This window comes from Pectinophora gossypiella, chromosome 25 (assembly GCF_024362695.1).
Source record: "Pectinophora gossypiella chromosome 25, ilPecGoss1.1, whole genome shotgun sequence".
Lineage (NCBI taxonomy): Eukaryota > Metazoa > Arthropoda > Insecta > Lepidoptera > Gelechiidae > Pectinophora > Pectinophora gossypiella.
The window spans coordinates 25,071-47,915 of NC_065428.1; the positions used below are offsets into that span (position 1 = coordinate 25,071).

A 22,845-nucleotide genomic window follows, 5' to 3' on the forward strand; every position below is an offset into this window, starting at 1 on the left:
TTGATACCATACCTTTATAAATTTGATATAAAGTACTACAGAGTTAAATAACAAGCCACATGAGCAAGTTATTTAGTACGACGTCTATCGTATCTGTACGTAGTATCTTTTAATTATTACTCTGTAATCTGTAGCCGAATAATTTGGAGCAGCCAAGCAGCTGCAACACGTCTATCTCTAGTAATTATGTACTTGGAGTTGCTGATAAATTTCGTAATACACCATCATTTCAGCAGTGGACTGGACGTGCTTCCATGGCAGTGGGAGGTATATGATATAATTTGAAAACAGTACTTTCTGTTAACTGCATTACACTGTATTTTTATGATTCGGTCAATAAACTGGTAGTTACCGGTTTATTGGAACAACACTATGAAGCTGATTACGTTTAAAAAAAAAATCAACATGGCCGCCGATGTTACCTCTTCAAACATGGCGGTCAGTGATTTGATGTGTAAGATTTTTGTGAATTATAGTATAATTTAAAGAATTTATGATGTCTATTTAGTGTTACTATTTAGTTAATATAACGCTGTGAACTTAATTTTATGAAAACCAGATTTTAAAAAAGCATTTCTCCTTTGTAAAATAGAATAGGATTTGTGTTTGTAGCAGTGTTGAAACTGTTGAATTGTGAGCAAATTGTAGGCGGTTGGAGCACCTTGTGATGTCGTTCCCGGGACGACCGCCCCTGGTGCCATACGGACTGGCGCCGGGCGTCGTCACTGTGCCAATGGCCACACACGTAAGTCTGTCAAATTTGCACATAACCTCACCTTCGTAGGGGACAGGCCTGCCGCCTCATGAAATCATGTTATCCTTGTTATTTTCATACACGAGCATTTCCGACACATATAGCGGCACCGTTCATATTATTTAATAATTATTTAAAGTAGTAAAAGGAAGATGTCGGTTATATTTGATGATCATCATCTATTAAATCAATAACAACTTGTTGTTAGTGTTTATGGCTGGCAGTGTTCGGTTCTGCTGGACAATCATTCAGTGGAGTGCAGCGAGTGTGCAATGAGTTGAACATTTGCCAATAATATCAGTTTATAAACAAACAATGTACTGGAATCCCTATTGTATGAGGATATGTTATATGTTAAGTGTGTTAATTCCATCCTCTCACATTGCGGTTATTGGGACATTTCGGTAGCTATTACAAGAAAGTTGCATAAAATCTATACTTTGTAAGCAAATGTGTTTACTTTTGTAAATAATTAACATTATCATTTGGTCCTATATAAACCTTACTGTATTTCACTTCTATTATTTTATTATAAAGAAAATAATGCAACTATTTGGTTGCTTTATTGAAATTGATAAATGAGTGCTAATGTTAGTTGGTGTAGCTTAGGGTTGAAAATTGTGATGTGAAGTCAGTTTTTTTTTCTCGTCCCCCAGCCTACAGGATAGGCATGGACCTTGTTACAACTACATACATAACATCTTTCGGGTAGTTGTCTTATTATCTATTTGCCCAATAGGGCCCTACACTCGGCATGCATGCATTCCAGTCCTCTATTACTATACTAGTTCTTGTTCTTGTTTTAGGCCTTTTACATTTTCATTCATCATCTGTCATTCTTTGCATACCTATTTGCCTAATCTATTTCTTATTTCTAGGAGGTGGACACAAGGGGTATTTTGTCAAAAGGTTACACCTTTGAGGTATTTCATTGTACAATGTTCTTAATTCTATGTCTTAATAGGTAACAGTTGTTTCTTATGTTCAAAGAAACTTAATTCTAGTTGCATTCTATAGTACAGTATGATTATTTTATAATATATGTATATGGCAAAATATACTACAAAATAATTATTTCCTTAACTAAATAAATAAATAAAAAAAAGGTTTATTGCAGTATCTTTTGGTTCATAGTTTATATTGGGTTTGGAGCCACCTTTTAAGCATAGATATGCTTGTTTTAGGTGACTCCGTTCTTCCACCATTTTTCTTGTTTACAAATTTCACAATTTCAGTTACGTAGTCAACAAAAGCTTTAAAATTTTTCTTGTCAGTGACGAGTTGGTCCTGAATTTCTTATTTTGATCTTATTTTCAGTTAGCTGCTTTAGGTCGAATCTGTCTTTACCATAAATGGGGCACTCTACAAGCAGATAAAAGGGAACTCCACGGAGTTAGGGTCGCAGGCACACACTGGTTTCTTTTTGCAATGAAGCAAGTCAAAAACTCGTAGAACCCACTATGCACCCTTAGAGCCTGGGTCAACTCCTTGGTGATAGTCAGCTTGCGGATTGTCTTGAACACTTCAACCACACTGAGAAAAACAGCCCCACATGAGCTTTAATCCAGAACAAGGAGACACTGTTACTTTAAGTAGAGTACCTAAATAGGCTGTAGGGTCAGGGGGATTACACAATTACGATCAATAGTACCTACCGTCATATGGATCGCTCAACCAAATGGACTTGTGTCTTCTTTTTGGGATGTTAGTTACTTTATATAATGGTATTTGTGGAGCAGGTGATGGTGGGCGCGTATGGCGGTGGCGGCGTGGGAGCGGCGCGGGGCGCCCTGCTGCCGGCGCCGGGCGGCGGCGGCGGCGGGGGCGGCGGTGGAGGCGGGGGTGGGGGCAAAGCAGTCATCTCGCGTGCGCCCACCAGGAACGGCTCCTCACAGCCCGAACACACGCCCGTTACTGTCTTCATAGGTGACTCCCCATAGCTGATAACTTTAAACATTTATGTATTGTATGGGTTTTCAACTATAGTTATTGATTTGGGTAATGCTTCACAGCTGATTTTGACTGCAGCAACAACAACTGGTGGACTTAAAGGGCTCAATTGCAAGATTTGCTAGTCAATTTACCAATTTATCAAATATTTAAATGTCCACATGATTATACAAATCAGATAACTTGCATTATACTTACCGGTAGTCTGTCTTTGAGGGTTGTGGTCAAAGCACACTTTGTATAACATTGTTTTGGCAATTAGTTGTTTAATGTAATTTTAGTAACTAATCTACATGACTAAGAGTAGTAATGGCAGGGTTTAGCACCAGTAATCATGACCAAGGAATGAAGAGGTAATAATAATTGAATAAATGCCTGTAAGTGTAGTAAGTGTGGCCCGGTGTGAGGGCGGCGCTTGTCCCCGGCTGCAGCAGCAATGAGCTTGTGCGTGTGTGCAGGCAACATCAGCGCCCGCGCGCCCGACGCCATGACGCGGGCGCTGCTGGGCGCGTGCGGGCCGGTGGTGTCGTGGAAGCGCGTGTCCACGTTCGGGTTCTGCGAGTTCGGCGGCGTGGAGGCGGCGCTGCGCTGCGTGCGGGTGCTGCACGAGCGCCCGGTGGCGGGCCGCGCGCTCGTGGCCAGGACCGACGGCAAGGTATGCTGCCCCTCCACTTGTCGCTTGTTGAGGCGCCGGCTGACTATGTCCTGTTACTTTTTAGTCAATGTCGTGCACCCAACCAAATAAATGACTGTCTGTCACAGAGTGATCTCTTACAATGGAAGCGAGGCGACTACTACCACCCTGGTGAAGTGGTTGGTTGTTAAACTTCTTTCATGTGGGGTGGAAGCCCAATGACCGATGTCGCCAAGGTTACTGTCTGACTGTCGCTACACTGATGCTAATGTCCGGTTGACGTGGCTTATTGTAGATTCGCCGCAGATGGCATTAACTACTTGGCCGGACAAATGGGGAGCGTTGAAGGCTCTCACCCGGTACAACGTTTAAGACAACAGGCCTGATTGAGGGAAATCGTCGATCACGCCGGCGGGGTCGGTATCGGGGTCCTGAAGAGTTTGGTGTCGCGAGCTGATTGGCTGCCTCTATGGCAATGTCCTTTGCAGGTGCAAGCGCTGGTGGACGCGTACAAGAACGAGCAGCGCAGCCGGCTGTCGCTGGAGGAGCGTGCGCCGGGCACGGAGGGCGAGGGCTACCTGGACGCCCGCCAGCGGGCGCTGGACGAGGCCGCCGAGCGCCGCCTGGCCGCCATCATGGCCGACTACCAGCACGAGATCAACAACTACGAGGAGCTACAGAAAGGTATCGCGCGTGTACGCCGAGGGCGTGACCTGATGACATGCACGCTTCTAGCTTTACAGTTATGAGTATGACTGACCTATATCGTTTTTAGAATTTAAATTGTTAATTGGGAAACTGAGATTGTCTATTTCCTTCTCAAAATCTTTTTCAGAAGGAAGCATTTCTTCATCCTCATTTATCATCAGATGAGATTGTAGTCGGAAGACCTACTTTTTAATTTAAAAAATATCTTGTCCTAAATTGTTTTTTTTTTTTGGATGATAGGTAACATATTGTGTTGGTAAGTGACAATGGGGTTGACGGGTCAATATAAACACCAAGTCACGGCGTAGATCGCATTTTCAGTCTGTGCAACGTAATTTTACATTTTAAACAACGCTCTCATTAATCCACAGAGGAAGCGATATCAAAGACGGCGAAGGTGCTCGAAGAAGCAGACATCTCCGAGGAGAAGCGCGACGTGATCCACCGCGAGATCGGCAAGTTCCGCGAGAGCATGAAGGTAACCCCCGCTCCAGTGTTGCCTCACGACACTTTGCCCACACATAGCAGGTGGCGCCAGCCGCCCAGCCGCCGCGCGCCGGCGGTAAGTCTCACACGTGCCTTGGGCCACCATCACCGCCAGTATACGTGTCTTACTTGCGTCACCTTACACATGGCTATTGACTATATTGGACTTCGGTCACCTGCGTTTGGTGAGTCACTTCACTTTCTTGTTGTCTTCGATGTGATCGCAAAGTTTGGGTCCTAATTTTGTTGTTCTATAGCTGCGCGTCTATAGTACGACTGTCGAAGTATATGGGTTGCCACCGAGTAATCGACGTCAGGCGCTAATGACATTAATTTGTCGATTGTACTACAATCAACATCATTACATTATAATCGACGTAGTTATGCAAAATTAGAACCCGTATCTTTGTGAAATGTATATGAGTGCATTGATGGATGAAAACAACGATGGAAGGGATATAAAAATAATAAATGTTTCTTTCTTTCTTTTCTTTCTTTCTTTCTAAATATCCTGCAATTCAGTGGTAGAACCGCTCAAATCGTCTCTTATAATATGGGACACGCGTTTTCTTGAGTGAGCTTTCGTTTGCCTGAGAATGTATGGAAATAGAGTGAAGGTGACTGACGTCCGATACAAGTGTCACGCGAGTCGCGGCGCCGAGCGTCCTGTGGGCAGGGACACGCCTGCAGGCCGCGGTTCGTACATGGCCCTAGTAGACGCTGGCTGCACGCGTGGCGCTCGCCGCCCGACGACTATCATCCGTCATCCTTTCCTAATTCATTCGCAGGTCACTAGTATTTTGTTTCATAACACAATTACAGGCCCGTGTCGCTGGTATCGACACATTGATTATTTTCCTTTCTTGAATATTTATTATGTAGAATATGATTTAATCGGAAACTTCTCCACGGGATTAAATAATGCGAATACGATGACGAAATCCGTCGAACTAGTTGCGTGAAATCGGCCAATGATCGGAGCTGTGGCGTGAGTCACTCGTTCGAGTGAATCGTCCTCGTATTCGCGCAGACAGGTAAAGTGGGACCTAGGTGCTCGAGGGAGGCCGGAGGCGGCGGCGTAGCGCGGCGCCGAGCGGCCGGCGGCGGCGCGGCGGCCCGGCACTGCGCAGCGCGGGACGGCCCTGAGCGTAAGTGCCGCGCCGGGGGCGGGGGCGGGGGCGGGGGGCCGAGGGGCTGGGGGCGGGGGGCGGGGGCCCGGGGCCCGGGGCCGGGCGCTGCCGAGCCAGCGCCGTATGGAGCACTCTCGTGCCGCGCCGCGCGCTCACGCACACACAACCTTGTAACCTCTTTTGATTTTCGATTTTCAATCGTAGACTAGACTGCTATTGAGCGATACCAAAGTGTCCGTGAGCGCGACGCCGCGATCTAATAATCTCGCTGGACGATTGAAATATGCTTATTCAGTTACAGTTTATAAGCTCGATTGCTCGCAGTTCTTAGAAATAGTAAAGATATGAAAGCGAAATTGATCGTGTTTTCTCGACAAGGATGTCAGCATATTTAAGGAAAGCATATTTAAACCGGACAGCGGGTGTTTATTAGTGATGTACTGCTGTACCCGCCCGCCGGCTCGCGTGTCGCCGGGCGGGCGGGCGGCGGCTACAGCGCGGGGCCCCGCAGGAGGAGGCGGACGTGGTGGTGCGGCGCAAGCGGGACAAGGACGACAAGGACGCGCCCCGCGACAAGGACGTACCCCGCGACAAGGACGCGCGCGACAAGGACGTGCGCGACAAGGAGCGCGAGCGTGACCGCGAGCGGGACAAGGACCGCGAGCGCGACAGGGACAAGGAGCGACGCAGGAGGAGCGTCTCCCGGTGAGTAGCTTGCCACATCAAACGATACATGATTAAAATGACGTCACCTAAGTAAGTATACATCGTTGTCATATGAGCCATGTCGGCTCAAAAGTAACCCTGACACTAGGGTGGATGTGATCGTCGGTCATTCATGTCACAACCCATACGAAACAAGAAGAAAAATGAATGAATCCCTCGTCTCTTTCGTACTAGACTATCCTCTATATCCCTGTCCTGTTGTCATTCGAATCATGTTACGTTTAATGAGGTATAAAGATAGGTTTCCACCGAAACCGAGAGGAGAGAAGAGACGATGTAAGGAATCAGCCAATGTCGGCGTATCGTTTTGAATGTGTCAAGTTTGTCGGTGTAATGAATACACGTGTGTGTCCGTGTCCAGGAGCCGGGAGCGGCGCGACGAGCGGGAGCAGCGGGAGCGGGAGCGCGAGCGGGAGCGGGAGGAGCGCGAGCGAGACCGGGAGCGGGAGCGGGAGAAGGAGCGCGAGCGGGAGAGGGAACGGGAGCGGGAGCGGGAGAGGTTAGCTTGTGTACTCGTTGGCGAATGCATTCATTCATTCCTCTTTAGATCCTCATTTAAAACTTTCGTGTAACCGCAGAGACGAGACGTTTAAACTTTTTAAAATGACAATGATTTATCATTATCATTTATGATTGATTTATTTTATGATTGTTGAAAATCTAAACAAAAATGTTTAATTTAATCTAATTTTCAAATAATCAATTATATTAATTTATTTTTGAATTAAAATTATTACGTTTCACTTTCATTTATAGTGCTTGATTGCCGAGGGACATTCAGTAAATTGAAGCACTGTACTGACATTGATTTTCGCATAATGTCATAAATGACAAAATCATTTTACTATTCTCTTATGTGTTGTTGATGTATTTTGAGATGTCGCGTAGACTAAAATGATGGAATGTATTGCACACAGAGAGGCGCGTGAGCGGGAGCGGGAGAGGGAGCGCGAGCAGCGAGAGAGGGAGCGGGAGAGGGACAGGGAGAGGTAGGACACGGGAGAGGGACAGGGAGAGGTAGGACACGGGAGAGGGACAGGGAGAGGTAGGACACGGGAGAGGGACAGGGAGAGGTAGGACACGGGAGAGGGACAGGGAGAGGTAGGACACACGCGCGGTACGAGGGGCTGGTTGGCCAGTGTGGGCGTTTGATGTTCGCTGCGTGCGGCGACAGCGCCAGCTAGCGGGTACAGGGTCGGCGGACCATTGTAGGTGGCGGGACGATCTAACAGGAAGCTCGGTGAACCAAGTACCCACGGTTCACCTTGGGGTGGATGTACTTCTGACTACCACAGTGTTTTTTCGATTTTATATTTTCCTAAACGCATGTACTGGAGAAATAGCAGATTTTTGATCAAATCCAGGGAAATATACCACCAGATTACCATTACACCAGATTGCGCATTACCACTACAACCACCAGAGAGCATTATCACTTTCAAGGACAAACCGTTTGTGATTCCAAGTGTCAAACTATTGTATACGTCGAATATTAGTTAGTCGATACTACAATGAATGAGAGTGAACGGCGCATGTCTGTGTCCTAGGAGTGTTCCAGCGGCTCGGTCCCTGAGGGATGGGAGCGCACGGAGCATCGGGAATACTTCCTCCCGAAATAATTGCTTCGACTGACTGTCTGCGGTCACTAGGTCGGCAAACCCGGACGTTGCTTTTGAAATTGAAAATAATAATAAAATGACGAAAATCAGGTACGGGTCAGATCGATGTTCGAATCGATTTTCTAACTATTCGTTTCGGAATACGAATAATAAGGCGTCACACAGCGTAGTGTTACACAGCGGTCAATATGTCTCGAGGAAGTCGTCGAGCGTGACGGCTCGCCGCCGCAGTTATCGAGCGCCGGTTGTAAAACTTGCACAATGTACCGAGATAAAGGAAATTTGAATCTGGCAATAAATGCGATAGCGCCGGCCGCCCGTACACACGCGGCCCGCAGGCGCAGCCCGTCGCTGCAGCCGCGAGCGCGTCCACGGCGCCATGCCCCCGGCCGCGTGGCCCCCGCTGCACCCCTACATCCGCACGCGCCACGAGATACGCCGCGCCGCCGCCCCCGCCGCCCCCGCCGCGCCCGCCCCGGGGTACGCGGCGCTCGTGCTAGGGGCCCCATTGCGTGCCATCCTTTAGAACGACGACAATTCCCACGACGATGTGCCCGCTTTTATGAACCCTCTTCAGTTTGAAGTCAGTGTCAGTTGTTAACGAACGACAGGGAGCTTCATTTCATAACCATCCTTAAGGAGGCGATGGAAATGTTTTGATACGGTTACATGTGTGCGTGTGGTGTGTGTGTGTGTGTGCATCTTACAGGTGCCGATAAAGTTGAACGAGTTACGATAAAGAACGTCAGACTTAACGTTATTTTACAGAAATATAAACACGGGACTTTTTGTCGAAAATAACTAAAAATAAATCGAGGGATATCTATTATCGGGCAGTCAAATTATGAAACGCTAATTGCTCATTAAAAACGGCTTTAAAACGAATAAAAAGCATTTTCCTCTTTCTGTTTAACTTATTTATGAATTTTAATCAATGAAAACGAAAAAAGTAGGTCGATAATTTTGACACGTTTTTCTATGACGTCTGTGATGTGGTGCACGTGCGGTGGCGTACAGTCTCAAACTGGGAAATTCTTTTTTTGACATTTATTAGGAAGTAGATTTGTTTAATAGGAAACCACTCTTATTTTATTAAAAAATGTAGTGTTTATTGTTCATGACTACATAAATGTGTGTTTCGGTTGCAGAGAGCGCGAACGCGAGCGTGAGCGGTCGCGGGAGCGGGAACGCGAGCGGGAGCGGGAGCGGGAGCGCAGCTCGGTGGAGTCGCGGCGAGGGAGGGAGCTGGAGGAGGAGGCGCGGGAGAGGAAGCGGCGGGAGAAGAAGGCGCGGGAGAAGGAGGCCGCCTACCAGGAGAGGTGCGCTGCTGACGTTCCGTCTCGGTGTTTTCGTTCGTAGTCGAACACCTTCAGTACACGACGCGTTCAGACGATGTTCCGATGTCAAGGCTTCCACTAATATGAATGAAAGGTCAATGACTTCCAACGGCGGCACAAATTAAATTATACACACAGCGTCATAAAAAGAACAATTTCTGTATATCGTCTAATTAAAATAAACTATGATATAAACGTTGTTTTAGAACATAAGTGGAGGCAATTGAAACGATATATAATGCGATTGAAATAAGTTTACTTTGTCGTATGTCCTATCACAATGACGGTCGAATGAGATGTGTCGTTATGCAGTTTTTGCTCCTGATGCAAAGTAACGCGATGTTTTTGTGTGGCGTTGCTCTTAAATAATGACAAGGCGCTAATGGAGTGTGCGCCTGAACATCTTCCCGCCTCGTTGAAAGGCGACTTTCAACCCCGAAGTTCTTCAGTGGTTGGCAATGGGCACAGACGAACGAGAGGTCTTCGCACGCATCCTTTAATGGTATTGACATCTGCAACTCTCGATACTCCATCTGGTTCCGGGAATAAACGTAGAACTCGACCGAGTCGCCAGCTCAATGGAGGTAAGTTGTCTTCTTGGAGTAGAACCAGGTCTCCTACGCTTAACTTATCCATATTGGCCTTCCATTTAAATCTCTGCTGTAGCTCTGAGAGGTATTCTCGCTGCCATCTTTGCCAAAAGTGGTGGCGAATCATCTGCAGGCGATTATAGCGTTGCAGTCGGGATTCATTGCAATCTTCAAAGCTCGGTGACGGCAGCGCAGTCAGCGGTCTTCCGATTAGGAAGTGCCCTGGAGAGAGGGAGAGGAAATCATTAGGACAGGAAGATAAGGGGCACAAGGGACGACTATTCAATATAGCTTCCACTTGCGCGAACAAAGTAGAAATTTCTTCGAAAGTTAGGTGGCTATTGCCAATGACACGTCTGAGATGATGTTTAGCTGACTTTACGCCGGCTTCCCAGATGCCGCCGAAGTGAGGAGCGTAAGTAGGTATAAACGTAAACTTTATTCCTTGTTGACTTGCAAAATCAGACAGCGGCTCCGCACTATCCTTTAAAAATGAAATCCATGGAGTCATTACATTCTGTATTTTATTGCATATACTAATCTATGTAAATAATAACTTGTAACAAAGAACAAAATGTAAAGTAGAATGTTACAATATACGTGACGTGTTCGGTTCAGATTGCGCGTGTGGGAGACGCGCGAGCGGCGCAAGGCCAAGGAGTACGAGAAGGAGCGGGAGCGGGAGCGGTGCCGCGAGGAGGAGCGGGAGCGGGAGGCCAAGCGGCTCAAGGAGTTCCTCGAGGACTACGACGACGAGCGGGACGACCACAAGTACTACAAGTAAGGCGCGCGACCGGGCGGCGACAGGCTCGCAGACGGGGCGTGTAGTGACGGGCGTGTCCGCAGGGGCAAGGAGCTGCAGCGGCGGCTGGGGCTGCGCGTGCGCGAGGCGTCGCTGGACGCGCGCGAGCGGGCGCGCGAGCGCGACGAGCTGCAGGCGCTGCGGCGCCGCGTGCTGGCCGAGCGCGGGCCGGGCGCCGCGGCCGAGGCGGCCTTCGAGCGCGAGCGGCGCCGCCTGGACGCCGAGTACCGGCCGCGCCTGCTGGTGGACGCGTCGCTGCGCCACGAGCAGCAGCGCGCGCGCGAGGCGGCGCGGCGCGCGGCGCGCGAGGCGGCGCGCGAGGAGGCGCGGCTGCGCGCGGCGCGCACGCGCGAGCGCGAGCTGCGGGCCGCCGCCGTGCGCCAGCTGCCCAAGGAGGCCGAGCCCATCGACTCCTCCGACGCCGAGCCGCCCGCCACGCCGCCGCCGCCCGACCCGCCCGAGCGCCGCCACAAGCACCACCACCGCCACCACCGCCACCGCGACCACCCCGACGCCCACGACCACTGCGACGCCCGCGACCCCCGCGACCCCCACGACCACCCCGAGCCCGCGTCCGACCACGCGGGCGACACGCCGCAGGTAACGACGACTTTTCCATAAGGTCGACGAATACTCCGTTGTCAAGTTTCTTTTCCTTTTGACCCCTCCACACCGACTTGTATTTATTTATTTATTTAATGTTCGGAGAAACAACAGCTATAATTAATTTAGTAGCAACTTATGGTAAAAACAGAAAGCCAATTATAGTTCCTCGCAGATCTAGCTTCTTTACGCATTGTTGCCCGCAGAGCTCCCCGGGCGGCGCCACGCCCCCGCGGCCGGCATCGGGTGGCAGCTCGCCCCGCGCCGCCACGCCGGCGCCCGCCTCGCCCATCACCATCAGCTTCAAGCAGTCCAAGCTCAGCCCCAAGGACGCCGCAGGTACCCCTTACGTGCGACGAGGGCCGATTTACCAATACTATTCTTTAACTCTGCCCTACTTATGTAATTTCTTTCGAGAAGTTATAAGAATCATGTTTAGTTTTGTTGAACCCGTATATTGACTCGGTCGCACTGTGTGTCAACAGGGGAGCCCGGTGCGGGCAACCGCGTGAGGCGCGTGCACGCGGCCTTCGCGGCCGACGACGACGATGTGCCGCCACCACAGCACGCCCACAATATAGGTAACTATACTGCCCCACACCATCCCCGCAGTGTAATAATTATACTGCCCCACACCATCCCCGCAGTGTAATAACTATACTGCCCCACACCATCCCCGCAGTGTAATAACTATACTGCCCCACACCATCCCCGCAGTGTAATAACTATACTGCCCCACACCATCCCCGCAGTGTAATAACTATACTGCTCCACACCATCCCCGCAGTGTAGTAACTATACTGCCCCACACCATCCCCGCAGTGTAATAACTATACTGCCCCACACCATCCCCACAGTGTAATAACTATACTGCCCCACACCATCCCCGCAGTGTAATAACTATACTGCTCCACACCATCCCCGCAGTGTAGTAACTATACTGCCCCACACCATCCCCGCAGTGTAATAACTATACTGCCCCACACCATCCCCACAGTGTAGTAACTATACTGCCCCACACTATCCCCGCAGTGTAATAACTATACTGCCCCACACCATCGCCGCAGTGTAATAACTATACTGCCCCACACCATCCCCGCAGTGTAATAACTATACTGCCCCACACCATCCCCGCAGTGTAATAACTATACTGCCCCACACCATCCCTGTACGGTCTACAGCCGCACATTGCACTTTCAGCACTTTTGTCACGTTTTGTAATAATTAGGTCATTACAAGTCAGTCCGCGTTTAGCAAGCATTCCGCGTGTACTCATATCACTCTATCATATAGCATTAATTACGTATCAATTATATTACTGTGTACTTACGAATAAAAGGAACTATTTTAGTATCAGTGAGTTATCATTCATCTCTACAATCAACAAGCAGTAAAGGGTGTATGTGGCTAGCGGCCCATACATCTTTTTGGTCCTTCGAGCCGGATGGTGTTTAAGTGTGTCTTTGTGCGGCAGCGAATCGGTTGAGTTGGCCTCCCACAAGCGGGTCTCACCAACTCGATTGAGAAGGCGCATATGTGGTACAGAGGACAAAGAACACCAGACAAACAGCAATATCAAACAAGCAAGTACTAGAAGCAAAAACATTCAACATTAGCAAGCATAGCATTAAACAAGCAATTTAGCAAAAACAAGCAGCACCATAACAGCAACAGAACATTAGCAAGAGTATTTCAAATCCTTTTATCATGGAGGAGTTTACACAAAAACAATATCAGCTTATGCAAGCAATGAACCAACAATTAGTCAACTTTAAAAAGGATTCAGCAGAAAGGAAAACACCTGAAAGAATCCAGAAGAGAGTTGCAGATTTGGACAACTATTGGAGAGAATATCAAACCAACCACGAGCAGTTGAGCGAGCACGGAGACCGTGGACATCGCTATTTTACAGATAAGTCTTTCGAGGAAACCAAACAGTTTTATACATCTACTAGGGAACATTTTATGGATTACTTAACTAAAGAAAGGCAACCGTCGACACCAGCATTAAGACCACCCGTTCTCGTGTTTGAATCGACCCCCAAAGCTGGCACTTCGTCGAACTTATCAAGCGACAACGACCAGACCAAAACAAAACAGGGGACTTCCATTTTAACCCTTAATTTACCGAAAACAGCAAATGTCGGTATAAATAGCAAAACTGACGAGATGATGCGTAAGCAAAGGAGCAATTTTAAAGCATTTGAAAGAACTGCGTCAACTATAGATATCGAAGCTATCAAAGAGAAGTGGCAATATGAAGATTCTTTAAAAGCGTTAGAAGCTCGATGGCTAGCAGTAGATTCACTTCATTGGGAGCTTGATAGCTACCTCGATGAAAAGGATGAGCAATATGAAACATCTTACAACACATGTGAACTGATGTACAGTGGCATGAAAGCAAAAATTAACACAAAGATGTGGTCAGCATCACACAGAGAAACTACGACGCCTAGGATTGAAATTCCGATTTTCAGCGGCAGCTACCAGCATTGGACGTCATTTAAAGACTTGTTTGTTGAGACAATACATTCAAACACATCTCTTTCGAATGCGCAGAAGATGCAGTTTCTCAAGAGTAAAGTGAAAGGAGAAGCTGAGAAACTCATTCAGCACTTAGCAATCAGCACCGACAACTATGCTACTGCCTGGGATATACTCAATCACAGGTTTAATAACAAAAAGTTGATTTTCTCATCTCATCTCAGTACATTACTCAGCGTGCCCATCACTCAGCATTTATCATCTGCATCAGTGAAGAAGCTCCACGACACTACAAAAGAATGTCTAAACGCCATCAAAAATCTAAGTGTAGATATTTCGTCGTGGGACCCGATACTAGTGTACCTGTTGTCGCAGAAATTGGATGCAGAAACTCACAATGACTACTTAGACTCGTTAGAGGAGCCACGTGAGTTACCGAGCATTGCGCAATTTCTAGACTTTTTAGAGAGCAAATTCGTATCATGGGAATCATCTCGTCGTAAACCAGAATTAGCAAAGACAAATCATCAAGAACAACAAACAAACAAAAAACATCAAACGTACAAAACATTCAACACGAAACAAAATATGAATTATAAAACTTATTCTAATTCATTTACAAAATCGAATCAAACATCATATAAATGTCCACATTGTGACGAAGATCACAAATTATATTGGTGTAAAGCATTTCTCGAATTACATCCTGAAGCAAAACGGAAAGCAGTTACGAAATACAATTTATGTAAAAATTGTTTATACGAACATAACAAAGAATGTTATTCGGAAAAAAGGTGCCGCGTGTGCAACGGCGATCATAATACGTTGCTACACGACGCATATGCATCAACGAGCAAACACATGGTTCCGAACGTCGGCTCCGAAAACAGGAAAGGAAACAACAGTCATGTGTCTCAAGAAGATCTATCAGAAACTCTGTTAGCAACAGCACTCATTAAAACAAAATCATTCGATGGTTCTTTGATAACTTTACGAGCACTTATTGACCAGGGATCGCAAGTATCCCTTATCACAGAAAAAGCAGCCCAAATGTTGCAATTACCGCGTGAGCGATGCAAAGGTGTCGTATTCGGTGTCGGAGCACAAGGAAATAATTGCAAAGGCGTTATGCATGTCGCGTGTCAAGCAATGCAAGGGGATTACACATTTAATACCGATGTGTATATCATGCGCAATTTAATTAACAATTTACCAAACACATCATTTAAGAAGCCGTTATCATGGACATTTTTAGATAATATTGCCTTGGCTGATCCAGACTTTCAAATAAGCCGCCCAGTTGACATTTTGCTTGGAGCGGAAGTGTATTCAAATATCATCCAAGAAGGTATCATCAGACACGAAAAATCGCAACCAGTCGCGCAGCAAACACGTTTAGGCTGGATTTTATGCGGAAACGTGCAAACATTGCAGTGCAATGTTGTGATTAATAACATTGACGAATTACGAAAGTTCTGGACAACTGAAGACATTGTGGAAAATTCTAATATGTCACAAGAGGATTTAGAATGTCTACAGCACTACAAAAATACAACTAAACGCAACGAAGAAGGCCGTTACATTGTCGAAATACCATTTGCACAAGATTTCGAAGCAAAATTGGGCACATCAAAACCAATGGCCTTAGCACAATTTCGACAATTAGAAAGAAAATTTAACAAACAGCAGGAATTAGCGCAAGCATATAAACAATTTATACAAGAATATCAGTCATTAAATCATATGGTTGAATGTACTAGCAATGCGACACCGAGTTATTACCTACCTCACCATAGCGTGCAACGCGCCGATTCTACTACTACAGCTTTGCGCGTAGTTTTTAATGCATCGGCAAAAACATCGTCCGGGCACACTTTAAATGATCTCATGAAAAGAGGCCCGAATTTACAGCAAGACCTCATGCTTTTGATCTTACAATGGAGGCAATATGAGTACGCTTATACGGCCGATATTGAAAAAATGTATCGGCAGATACTTTGCAGCACAGAGCATCAACATTATCAAAGAATACTATGGAGGAGTGCTCCGAATCAACTACTTCGTGAATACCAGCTCACGACAGTCACATATGGCATGAAAGCAGCACCATTCTTAGCCATGATGACTTTAAAACAGTTGGCTATGGACGAGGGTTATAAGTATTCAAAAAGCAGAACCGCTACAGCCCTTCAAGAAGAGTTTTACATGGATGACCTGGTGAGTGGGAGCTTTACATTAGCATCTGTGAAACAGTTACAAGCAGATTTGGTTCACTTATTAAAGTCTGGTGGTTTCAATTTACGTAAATGGTCATCCAACAGCACACAATTACTTGAGAACATCAACACAGCAGTTGCAGATCAATCAGCATTCGATTTCAAACAAGCAGAATCAACCAAAACGCTCGGACTTAAATGGCATCCAAAGGAAGATCAATTCTCATTCCAATTAAAGGTAGACACAACTACACCTGTTGAAAAGCAAACAAAGCGATCGTTATTATCAGATATCTCAAAAATATTTGATCCCCTCGGGTGGCTTTCTCCGATTACAGCAAAATTAAAACTTTTGTTTAAGAAAGTTTGGCTAGCAGATATAAATTGGGATGACCAGCTTCCTAATGACGTCAGAGCCGAATGGGAAAAAATACGAGCAGATCTACAAAATATCAATAATATCAGAATACAACGATGGTATAGCAGCAGTGAACATGATATCATACAGTTACATGGCTTTTGCGACGCTTCGAAAAAAGCATACGCATGTGTGGTGTATTGTAAAATCGGCAGCAAAATAACACTCGTCGCTGCGAAAACAAGACTTGTCCCCGAAAACAAAAAGCTCACTTTGCCTCGGCTAGAGCTAAGTGGAGCACATTTACTATCACTATTAATCAAAAAGATACAACAAGCGTTAGCAGGACATCAAATCAAAGTGTTCGGATGGAGTGATTCGACAGCAGTTCTCGGCTGGATACAAGGAGATACGAACCGATGGACACCATTCGTAGCGAACAGAGTGAAGCAAATAAAAGAGGTCATGGCAGCAGATACCTGGGACTACGTAAAATCAGCTGACAACCCAGCTGATTGTGCTAGTCGGGGCATAACAGCAGAACAATTAAGGTCTCATCCATTGTGGTGGACTGGGCCAAGTTTCCTGCCTAAGTTTGACGAGCAAAATGGAGCAGATAAACAATTGTACGTCACGAGTCAAGAGGTGCGCAAATCAAAACAAAGTTACGTCACAGTACGAGAAACTCACGAAGATGATGTCATACAACTCATACTGAGCAAGCATAGCAGTATGACGCGTGCCGTACGCGTACTAGCATGGGTGTTACGTTTCACACAACGTCACCGTGAGCATTCAAGTTACTTAATCGCGACTGAGTTAGCAACAGCAAGACATATGTTAATCAAATATGTACAGCATACAAAATTTATGGAGGAAATTGACAATCTATTATCAGCGAAGCAAATCCACAATAAAAGCAAGATTTTATGCCTCAACCCTTTCCTTGATAAGGAAGGACTTTTGAGGGTTGGAGGCAGACTTAAACATGCAAACATAAATGAAAATATGAAACACCCGATTATCATTCCACGCAGCAGCCGCCTAACCGATCTTATCATCGATGACGCGCACCGGCGATCGTTTCACGCGGGAGCTCGGATTACACTCTCGTATATCAGTCAACAATACTGGATATTAGGTGGGTGTAGAGTCGTGAAATCTCGATTACATACATGTACAACGTGCAAAAAACATAAAGCAAACAAACAACAGCAAATTATGGGTGACTTACCTGAATCGAGGGTCAATCCGACTAGACCTTTTTATCATACAGGCGTAGACTTCACCGGGTACGTCGATGTAAAAATGAACAAAGGGCGTGGAAGCAAAACAAGCAAAGGATACATAGCAGTATTCGTATGTATGGCCACTAAAGCTGTGCATTTCGAATTAGTATCTGACATGAGCACAGCATTATAAACGAATGTCATCACGCCGTGGAAAGCCTCATCATATCTACAGCGATAACGGCACGAACTTCGTTGGCGCCAACAGAGCGTTACAGCAGGAATTAGAACATTTGCAACAAATATTCAACGAGGAGTTTCACGATGAAATCAATATGTTGGGAATAAACTGGCATTTCAACTGCCCAGCCTTTCCGAGTGCAGGTGGCCTATGGGAAGCAAGTGTTAAAAGCCTCAAACATCATCTTCGACGTGTGGTGGGAGAGCAAAAACTCACTTTCGAAGAATATAGCACTTTACTCACCCAACTCGAAGCCTGTCTAAACAGCCGCCCACTTTGTGCGATCAGTGAAGATCCCGATGATATTGATTATCTAACACCGTCGCATTTCCTTAACAGCGGTCCAATATTAACTATCCTGGACACAGAAGAAGACGAAAGAACAAGATGGCACAGGCTCCAAAAGATTAATCAAGATATATGGAAGAGGTGGCAGTCTGAGTATCTAGCAAAACTCTCAGCAAGAAACAAGTGGCAGAGACCACAAGAAAACATCAGGATTAATGACGTCGTTATCATTCACGAGCCGAACCTACCTGCCGGAAGATGGGCACTAGGACGAGTTACCGAGCTACACCCCGGAGTCGATGGGTTTGTACGGGTAGTTACTCTAAAAACAAAGAGCGGTTACATCAAACGACCAGTGATTAAGTTAGCAGTATTGACAACGAACCCAGAGTTAGCAGAAGAGCAGGCTTCGCAAAACAACAAAAAAATTAATAAAAACAAACAAACAAAAGAAGAGAAGCAACAAAGAAAAGAAATGCAATCAAAAAGGAGCATCAAGAAGAAAGCAAATTTTATATCAACCGCAATATCAACAATTATTACATTTATCGTGATTATAACATCTGTTTATGCAACGAAACCATCGTATACCATGACAGAAATAAATAAACCAATTTATTTCGATCGAATGTCAAATATGCAATTTATACGCGATGAATGGAAACTCATCGTATATTACGATATGAATCCCTATTGGGAGGGATCAACGACGTTTGACAAATATTTAAAGCAAATAAACAGCATCTGTGAAAAACAGCAAAAACAAACGCTATGTAACATCATCCTCCTTCAACTGCGTCACTCTCACGATGAGTTGGAGTACTATAACAACATGTTATTGAGCCAGCATCTCGAAGATCGCCCGCGAACACGACGAGGTCTTATTGACGGCGTAGGATATGTCGCTAACAGCCTATTCGGAGTGTTGGATCAAAGATTTGCTGACCAATACGAGAAGGATATAGATCTCATTAGAGAAAATCAAAATCATTTAGCAGTTTTGTGGAAGAATCAGACATCAGTCGTAGAAGCAGAGTATAATTTATTGAAAAGAACTGAAGAAGCAATAGACAGACAGCATAAAATCATTAATCAGCATCTGAACACATTAGCAAAAGCAACAAATGATTTGAGCAAGAGTTTACAAGAACAAGAAATTATGACCGAACTAGCACTGTCTACCATCATAGCAACAAATATGCTGACAAAATTAAAATCTATTCAAGATACACTTATCGATACGATAACAGATATCCATCATGGAATGTTCAACATTCACCTGCTTTCACCTAAGCAATTACGAGATCAATTAAATATCATATCAGGGCAATTAGCACGTGATTTGTCCCTACCAATCGAGAACATACAGATAGGAGTCAAGCAAATTTATCATTTATTGAAAGTGAAAGCGAGAATCATGGAACAATATCTTCTTTTTGAAATAAGAATACCATTGATAAACAGAGAAAATTATGAGCTGTACAACCTTATATCAATACCACAGAAGGTCGAGAATGGAACAATCATCGTCGAGCCGGTATCAGATTTCATAGCAATCAATTTACATAAGGATACTTACATAACAATGACGTCTAGTGATATACAGCAATGTACGAAGTATGACGATTATACTCGTTTATGTCACTCTAAAAAGCCAATTTATCATCTGAAATCGGAAAAGAATCTGTGTATCATGGATCAGAATACAAGCAAGTGCCGGTCAAGTCCCACAGAGTGCCGCAACAATTGGATAGAATTGAATAACATAAATACATATCTTTATTATTGTTGCGAGAAGTGTGCACTTAGGATCATGTGCGAGAATCAAATTACAGCAATGCAAATAGCCAACCATAAGGCCGGGGTCATAGCACTGGAACCCGACTGCGTCATCAAGGGGGAAGACTTTACAGTCTATTCACATAAACAAAGATATTCCGAAATGAAAACGACATCAAACATAGAAGCATATTATGAAATACCACCAATCAATTACATTATGAATTTTTCAGTACCAGAAATAAAGATTAACATTAGTGATCACAGCAAGTCTTTGCAACAAATCAAGGAGCAGATTGATGATATGAAGTCGCAAAATTTCCCTATCAACAGCATATCACATCACGACATACACAAATATACAGCTATTTACGTCTTAATGTTTGGAAGCATATTGGGGCTAGTGATATACTTATACCGGTGCATCCGTCGTCGCCGGAGCACCAACCTACAGTCGGTTACCAAGCCTCACCCCCGCTGTGAGCCCACACCAGTGCCCCGACAGTCGACGTCTCGTAGGGACGCAACAAATCACTCACCAAGGGAGCACATCGAGCTTACAAGTTTGACTAATATCTTTAGCAGTACAAAGAAGAAGGACAGAGCTACGTCACCTGATTTAAGAAGAACAGAGTTCAGTGACAGTACAAATTGAATTTAATTTATGAGTACAGATAAGACATGAATTATAATTGGGTGAAATTTATAAGTTAGCATTAAGTATAATTTTTGTAAGCATTATCATTTTCATCATTTCAGCATTTTCATCTCCCGACTCTCTCGCCCGGGAATATGTACGGTCTACAGCCGCACATTGCACTTTCAGCACTTTTGTCACGTTTTGTAATAATTAGGTCATTACAAGTCAGTCCGCGTTTAGCAAGCATTCCGCGTGTACTCATATCACTCTATCATATAGCATTAATTACGTATCAATTATATTACTGTGTACTTACGAATAAAAGGAACTATTTTAGTATCAGTGAGTTATCATTCATCTCTACAATCAACAAGCAGTAAAGGGTGTATGTGGCTAGCGGCCCATACAATCCCCGCAGTGTAGTAACTATACTGCCCCACACCATCCCCGAAGTGTAGTAACTATAATAACAAAAATAAATATATAGCCTCAAAACTCTCTAAATATTATTAATATTAAACTTCTTAGCATCTTCAAAATAATCTTTTATACTGCCCCACACCACCTCCGCAGTGTAGTAACTATACTGCCCACACCATCCCCGCAGTGTAATAATTATGCTGCCCCACACCACCCCTGCAGTGTAGTAACTGTACTGCCCCACACCACCCCCGCAGTGTAGTAACCATACTGCCCACACCATCCCCGCAGTGTACTAATTATGCTGCCCCACACCATCCCCGCAGTGTACTAACTATGCTGCCCCACACCACCCCTGCAGTGTAGTAACTGTACTGCCCCACACCACCCCCGCAGTGTAGTAACTATACTGCCCCACATCAATTCCACAATATAGAATGTGGGGGTGCTGAGGGGTTAAATGTGTTTCTACAGGAATCAATCCAAAGCGTGCATTTGTATATTTTCAGGAAATAAAGAAAAGCGTAGTAAAAAAGTGTCGAGCTCTAGCGGCGGGGGTGAGAGTCGAGGCGGGGGCGGAGGCGCCGGCTCGGGCGCGGACGAGGGCGCGCGCTCGGCCGAGGAGAAGCGCAAGCACATCAAGAGCCTCATCGACAAGATCCCCACACACAAGGAGCAACTGTTCCAGTTCAAGCTCGACACCGCACAGGTACACGCGCGTAACACATTCAATAGTCGAGTTAGAGAACTATTTTCGGCCTCGGAGTCGGTCCCCGTACTTTTCGGATGACCAGTTTATTCGTCATCCGTATCTAATACAATACGACATGAATAAGTACAAATTGTGGCTTTACTGCCAAATATAAATTTCATCCCCACGGTCCCTAGCAATAACCTCATCTTTAGTAAGGTTGAATGTTCTTTTAAATCCAAAAATCTCGGCCGCGAGAGGTTATCAACACCATGTATGCACACGTTCCAGATCGACAGCGTATTGATGGAGAAGAAGATCCGGCCGTGGATCAACAAGAAGATCATCGAGTACATCGGCGAGCCCGAGCCTACGCTGGTGGACTTCATCTGCAGCAAAGTGCTGGCCGGCTCCGCGCCGCAGACCATCCTCGACGACGTGCAGATGGTAACGACACGCACGTACCTCTACCCGCGCTACTTGCCACCATCTGCAGTACTGCTCTACATTTTACATACCTCTATCTATGTAACCATAACCAATTAGATTGAATACCAGAAAAGTGTCTAGTAAGGATAGCTTTCCACCAAAGCGAGAAGAGGAGACGCGCGGAATCGATCCACACCTCTCCTCTCTTTTTCGTTTTGGTGGGAGCTCTGTCTCTCAGAACCCACTAGGCAACCACAGACGCGCAACACGTGACGCGGACCATGCACAGCCACGTGGCACACCAGCGCCAGCATGCACCACAGGCACTGCGCCGGACGGCTCGCCACACCCTCAATACACTCTACCCGTCGCGAAAGAATCTGTCGTCAGTCATCACAAATGTACACATACATTAACAGTCTATATACGTTCCCCTGTTAGACACAGCTAATCGATTAAGAAATGTTTGTGAAACATTGCAGGTATTAGATGAAGAAGCGGAGGTGTTCGTAGTGAAGATGTGGCGGCTGCTGATCTACGAGCTGGAGGCCAAGCGGGCGGGGCTAGCCAAGTGACGTCACACACCCCCCCCTCCCCATGTACATAGTGAGCGAGTGACTGACCGAGCGAGTGCTTGTTGACGCTATATTGTGTATCGTTAAGTTTAGCGCCTCCACAGGAGGCTATAGCCGGTATCAATATAAATATATTATTGTCAAACTTATTTATTC

The 22,845-nt window shown here is 45.7% G+C and overlaps 1 protein-coding gene across 1 annotated transcript; it reads left to right on the forward strand.

Annotated features, from left to right (window-relative positions):
* The first annotated feature begins 413 nt into the window (after window positions 1-413).
* On the forward strand, window positions 414-22,838 carry LOC126377983 (RNA-binding protein 25-like). Its single transcript, XM_050026002.1, has 16 exons — window positions 414-745; window positions 2,494-2,680; window positions 3,163-3,359; window positions 3,827-4,022; window positions 4,418-4,524; window positions 6,174-6,367; window positions 6,750-6,887; window positions 7,306-7,377; window positions 9,156-9,326; window positions 10,553-10,714; window positions 10,781-11,336; window positions 11,546-11,678; window positions 11,825-11,920; window positions 21,504-21,703; window positions 21,977-22,132; window positions 22,597-22,838. Exons 1-16 carry the CDS (start codon window positions 668-670, stop codon window positions 22,687-22,689), a joined length of 2,736 nt encoding a protein of 911 aa, XP_049881959.1. The 5' UTR covers window positions 414-667; the 3' UTR covers window positions 22,690-22,838.
* The last annotated feature ends 7 nt before the right edge of the window (window positions 22,839-22,845 follow it).